At 57.9% G+C, this 6,195-nt stretch overlaps 1 protein-coding gene across 3 annotated transcripts in view; it reads right to left on the reverse strand.

Annotated features, from left to right (window-relative positions):
• Window positions 1-2,895, reverse strand: part of PPARD (peroxisome proliferator-activated receptor delta) — a 5,880-nt gene extending 2,985 nt beyond the window's left edge. The window contains exons 1-3 of one of the 3 annotated variants that reach the window (XM_010191652.1): window positions 2,666-2,895; window positions 1,832-1,983; window positions 411-549 (exon numbers count right to left, since the gene is read on the reverse strand). In XM_010191652.1, the coding sequence (XP_010189954.1) occupies window positions 411-549; window positions 1,832-1,983; window positions 2,666-2,795 (421 nt within the window). In that variant the 5' untranslated portion in view covers window positions 2,796-2,895. The remainder of the gene's footprint in view (window positions 1-410; window positions 550-1,831; window positions 1,984-2,665) is intronic. The other 2 variants (XM_010191651.1, XM_010191653.1) reach the window with 2 other exon arrangements.
• Between the last annotated feature and the right edge of the window lie 3,300 nt (window positions 2,896-6,195).

Here is a 6,195-nt window from a genome sequence, read left to right on the forward strand (position 1 = left end):
ACCAGCCAGCCTGCACGGTGGGAACAAACAGACCCTTCTTGTATGGAAGAAAGGGATGAAGTCAAAGGCAAAAAGCAGTGAGTTCGAAAGATGATGCCCTGACAGGAAGAGAGCCATGGGATAAAGCTACAGAGAGCATTGCTGAGAGCCCTTCACAGGAGGGCAGACGTCCTCGTGGCACCCAGGCCCGTGGACGGAGGTGCAGCCAGCCTGCACGGTGGGAACAAACAGACCCTTCTTGTATGGAAGAAAGGGATGAAGTCAAAGGCAAAAAGCAGTGAGTTCGAAAGATGATGCCCTGACAGGAAGAGAGCCATGGGATAAAGCTACAGAGAGCATTGCTGAGAGCCCTTCACAGGAGGGCAGACGTCCTCGTGGCACCCAGGCCCGTGGACGGAGGTGGCACTCACCGTTATGTGACATGCCCAGCGAGAGGCATTTCTGGAAGCGGCAGTACTGGCACTTGTTGCGGTTCTTCTTCTGAATCTTGCAGCTCCGCTCGCACTTCTCGTACTCCAGCTTCATGCGGATCGTCCGACGGAAGAAACCCTGCGGGCAGGGACAGGGGACCAGCAGTGTTAGCGCCTGTGGCTTGGGACCAGGCTGGTTTATTACACCCAGGAGCCTCCTGGAGGTTCAGCCGCGTGGGGAGGAGGAGCCCTGGGTCTCCTGAGCCAGCAGAGTGCCCAGGTGGCCACGGTGGTCAACACCATCCTGGCTGGTATCAGGAATAGGGTGAGCAGCAGGAGCAGGGCAGGATCCTTGCCCTGTGCTGGGCACTGCTGAGGACACCCCTCAAATCCTGGGGTCAGGTTTGGGGCCCTCACTCCCAGGAGGACATTGAGGGGCTGGAGCGTGGCCAGAGAAGGGCAAGGGAGCTGGGGAGGGGTCTGGAGCACCCGAATGATGGGGAGAGGCTGAGGGAGCTGGGGGGTTCAAGTGGAGAAGAGGAGGTGAGGGGAGACCTTATCCCCTCTGCAGCTCCTGAAAGGAGGGGGCAGCGAGGGGGGGTCAGCCTCTGCTCCCATAACAAGCGATGGGACGAGAGGAAATGGCCTCAAGGTGTGCCAGGGGAGGGTTAGATTGGATATGGGGAGGAATTTCTTCCTTGAAAGGGTTATCAGGGACTGGAAGGGGCTGCCCAGGGCAGCGGTGGAGTCCCCATCCCTGGAAGGGTTCAAAAGCTGGGGAGATGAGGTGCTGAGGGACACGGTTTAGTAGTGGCCAGGTTATGGTTGGCCTCGATGATCTTAAAGGTCCTTTCCAACCAAATGATCCTGAGATCCTTTGGCACAAGCAGAGTCTGTCTGAAGGAGAGGAGGTGCAGGGGGACAAGGGGGCTGCAGAGGAGGACACGGTGCTGGACCCTGCGTGTGATGCTGCAGGCAGCCGGCAGGGAGGGATGCAGGAACGAGCTGTGCTCCGGCCCCAGCCTGCAGGAATGTCTGGCAGGAGCTGGGCATAACCCGGCCTCGCTGGCATCTGCTGTGGGGGAAAGAATTTCAAAGGCACATCCAAGCCACGGCCAGTGATCCCAGGGGGATAAACACACAGGGCACTGCTGGTCTGCAGCACTGAAAGCATCTCTACAAGCACAGCCAGGGTCCCTGTGGGTACAGATGGATTTGCCTTACAAAGTAAAGCATGACAGGGCAAGATTTGGGCCATATGCATCTCAGCTGCCTCCCTCAGGACAGTATTTGTGCGTTTGCCTCTATCTCTGGACGGGTTGCAAATGATTTACTTACAACCCTGCATCCCTGCTTTGTTACAAACCTGCTTGTTCGAAGCAACTGCCTGCTCCCAGCCCTCCCCATGTGTACGTACATACCTTGCAGCCCTCGCAGGCGTGCACGCCGTAGTGAAACCCCGAGGCTTTGTCCCCGCAGACCCTGCACTCCACGTTCAGCGCTCCCAAGGCCGCCTCCTCGCAGCCCATCTGCAGCTGGTCCGACAGGGAGGGAGAGGAGCTCTGCGAAAGGTCTGCAGGCACACAAAGGGATGCGTCCTTTCGTGTAGGAGCAACAAACCTGGCGCTGTGTCTCACTCCTCCAGCCATGGGGGTGACGAGGGGTTTCCAGCACTGCCCCAGCCCAAACTGGTCCATCTGGGCAGTTAAACCCCGAGACCAGGCACTGACTGGAGGCAGACGCCACGCACAGAGCCAAGAGTGCCCCCAGCAGCTCAGAGACTCCACATCAGTGCGGATTTCTCCCCTCTGGCATTCGTGTCTAGGCAATGACACCCAAGCAGTAAATTTTATAATCCCCGGTTGGCAGGCGGCTGGCACGGGGCTGCCCAGCTGGAACACCCCGGGCTCTGCAGGAGGCTCCTCAGCAGCAGCAAACCCCCTCCTCCAGTGCCTACCATCAGTTTGCACCCAGGACTTCAAGCAGTGGCCAGGGAAGTGTTCTCAGGCACCCTGGGAGTCCTCCCCCTCTGGGCACAACGTTACCTGTCTGCCCTTTTCCTTCCCACCTCCCAGCCGCTGCCAACAGCTCTGCGGCGATCGCAGAGGAAGAACTAAGAAATAACTTGGCTCTCCATGCGTTATTTCGCAAAGGGAAGAGATTAAAAGAAGCCAAACTCCATTCACGGGCAGGTCCTTGCAGCTGAGCACGCTGCCCAGAGCACGTGGATGCTGCAGGTCCATGGCTCCACTCACCCGTGTAGCTGCTGGAAGGCAGCGAGCTGTCTGGTCCTCCACTTGGGTCCGCGGCTGCGCTTGCCACCATCACTGCCTCTTCCTCCTCCTCTTCCTTGATCTCAGGTACTTCCTCCTGTAGTTGTTCCATAATTGATCACCCCTCGGTGCCAAGACTGCAATCCCTGTCATAGCTCTGGCATCATCCGCGTCTGTCTGAGATGGACCCTGCCGGGCTGTTCCTGTTAGCCTGCGGGACGGAGGAGAAACGTGTCAGACCCAGGGTTTCAGTACCAGGACAGGGTGTAACCACACTGGTCCTGCTCCGCTTTCTCTCCTTATCCAGGGAGAGAAACAGAACCTGTGGTCTTTGAAAGGTCACTTTGCACCCTGGTATAAACCCTCCTTAAGGAAGGAAAACCTTGCTGGGGTTGTGTTTAAAGCCCAGCAGGCAGAGCCCATATCACAAACCAGCCCAGACACCACCCAGGGATGGGGATCCTCAGTGTGCAGGTCCCACAGCAGAAATGCTGCCCCAGATAATGTCCACTGGTGTCCTGGGATGTCACAGCGGTCACCAAGGCCAGGGTTTGACAAAGCCAACGCCACCATAAAGATTAAAGTCTTCACCCTCCACTCTCACCCAGCCAAGGCAAAGCTTGGGGCAGGAGCTGACGAGGATGCAGTGGTCCAGGCCCACGGGTGGGAGATGCTGGGGGAGCAAGGCTCAGTGCAGGCAGAGGCTGAAAGCCCCTGGCCCGTGTGAGCCATCTGGGAGCCCCATGGCTTCCTGCTGGCCCCTGCACTCACGCTCCTTCCCATCACAGCGCTTGTGTTTATTTTCTCTCCTCGTGTTGTAACTGGCCCCTGCTGCCCTGCCAAGAGCAGCCGGGTTGAACGCTGCTGCTGCTGCTCCACGCGTGCTCGGCCGCGGGGTCCAGCAGCGCCATCGGGGTGGCTGCACAACCCAGGCACTTCTTAATCCTGGGTTTCCTGCGGGAGGCACGGCCCCGTCCCCCACCATGTGCTTCCACTCCTGGTGCGCCATAGTCCAGCCCAAACAGCCCCCAAAAGACTCAGGATGCATCATCGGTACCGTGACCACGGCAGAGCCGTTCCCACCTCCCTCCTAACCATGCTGGATCTCACCCAAGCATCCAGCTCACACTGCAACATCCCAGCACCCATTTACCTCCAGATCTTGACTCCTAAACCAACTCTTGCTTGAATAATTAATAACTGAAGCTCAGTTTATGTAGAGTTGAAATTCCCTTCCTTTAAGGAGCTATTTTTAAGGGGAAAATCCATCAGAAAAGCCACTGAAATCCAGCTTCCACCAGGAAAGCCTCGGTTTGCAGGCAGGGGTTAAATTGATGCAGCATCTTCAAGCCTAAATTAGGGTGAAGCGAGTAGGCTACTCACAGGATACTCACACAAGGGTAACCCCCAGCACCAGGACGGGTTGTGACCCATGGCCAAGCCCACGCCACAGCACAGGGAGGGCAGCAGTGACCCAGGGCTCACTGGGCTCATTCTGTCCCCACAGCAGACCCTCACCCCATGGATCTGCCCAAAACCATCAGCATGAGCACGGTCAGAGCTCCCTGCGAGACCGAACAGAGTCGAGAGGACAAAACCTGCGAGCAGGAGGTTGAATGCAAACACATCACAGAGCCAGGACCCAAATCACCCCGCTGATTTTGGGTCCTCTTCATGCTGGGAATTCAGGCTGCAGGACACAGCTTTGGTTCAAGGAGAGGTACATTAGAGCAAGCACGGCTCCTTTACAGCAGGAGCAGGTAGAGAGGTGCTCAGGGCACAGCGTTCCCTTCCTGTGCCTCTGTGAGAGCACTAAGGGACCATTCAAGGGCCGTGTTGTCCTTGGCCCCCTTACACACCCCATGGTGGGACATGGCACATGGGCAGGAAAACCAACTCATCGGAGATGGAGGGGAACGGGCTCGACCGTTTTGAAGGCTCTATATAAATAAATGTACCACCATCAGGAACAGCAGCGAGTGGGGGAAGCTCGCGGCAGGAGAAATTAGCCTCGGGTGGAAAATGCATCCAGCAGCGGCTTAATGAGCTTCTCATTAGCTCTGCTTTGTCTCTGGCACGCAGCACAGCCCGCTTGCTCTGAGCCCAGCGCAGATGCAGCCCTCGTGGCGCGTTGCTGTTGGAATAACGTGGGCACATCCCTCCAGCTGCATCCTCTGTCCTCCATCCACCGGGGCTACTCATGGCCACGTGCTCCCGGGGTGGCAGCGAGCTTGAGACACGCAGCTTGCTCCCCAGAATCCACCAAAGCGACCCCAAAACTGTGCTCAGAGTCAATCTGGGTGTGCAGGAGAGGCAGAGAGAGGAAAGCTTTTAGCAGAAAGCTCTGAGTGCGTTGTTTTCCTATCTCCTTGCAGACCAAGAGCACAGGGGCCTGGGCAGAGGGAAGCTGCGAGAGCTGTTTGCACACCTGCCTTTCCCTCAGCCGTTCCCATTTTCTAAACAGAGCGAGAGGAGGGGGGAAAGGGATTGATTTCACACGGCAGGCTTCGCCCTGTGCCTTCAGCAGAGGAAAGGCCACGGCGGCTGCTGGCTGCATCAAAGGCAGGGCAGGGGCTGTGTCTGTGCACCCCGAGCCAGCTCAGTGGGGTCCCTGGAGCCATGCAGACCCCCAGGGTGTCCCCTCCGGCAGCCAAACCCAACCCCATGCAGAGACTGCGGGGATTTGCCGATGTTTCGCACACGCTGCTCTGTTCCTCAGTGACCACGGTGGTTCAGAGTGGGGTATGCAGGGAAGCTGGGGCTCCCCAGAGGTTTGACCAAAAACTCCAACCCTCTGAGCACGAGGAGGGCCCTGTCCTGCCAGCACGGCTGTGGGCAGGGCTGTCACAGCCCTGCACCTTCGTGGGATGGCAGAGAGCAACCAAAGGGCCCTGCTCAACCCCAGGACCTCTCCAGCCGCTTGGTGCCTCCATGTCCAGCCTCTGAGAGGGCAGAGGTGCAGGAGGGATAACTCCCTCTGCTCCCCTTGGCTAAAAAGCCACCAACCAGACACAGCACACGAGCTTCGGGGAGAAGGGCAGAGATTCCTGCCCACCACAGCCCCCTCCTTTTCCATCTGGCAGCTGTCACAGGGCAGTGATGGAAACAAGGACAGAAACAAGGACGGACACCGGGAATTCCTTCCTAAGCCTCTCCAGGGAATCCAGCGGAGCCGTTTCCCTTCCTCTTCCCACAGGATGGGGATGAGCAAGAGGGCAAACATCTCCTGACTTGCTCTGCCCTTGCCTCAATCCCTGCTCCAAGGAGCCTGGGTAGCCCTGGCCGAGGCAGCGGCGCGTGGGTTGGTTTGCTGGCTGCAAACGGCAAGGGCAGGAGGTTTCTCTTTACTAGAAGCAGGAGCTGGCACCTCTGCCAAGCTAAAACAGGGTGAAGAGATGCGGCATGACGAGAGGAGGAAAGAGAAACAGGAATTCCAAGTGAAAAGGAGAGGAATCTGCAAGAAGGAAGGAGAGCAAGGCCATCAACCTGCAGCGTGTACCCTTCTGCTGAGT

The sequence above is a fragment of the Mesitornis unicolor genome, unplaced genomic scaffold (assembly GCF_000695765.1).
Source record: "Mesitornis unicolor isolate BGI_N332 unplaced genomic scaffold, ASM69576v1 scaffold44529, whole genome shotgun sequence".
In the NCBI taxonomy this organism is placed as follows: Eukaryota; Metazoa; Chordata; class Aves; order Mesitornithiformes; family Mesitornithidae; genus Mesitornis; species Mesitornis unicolor.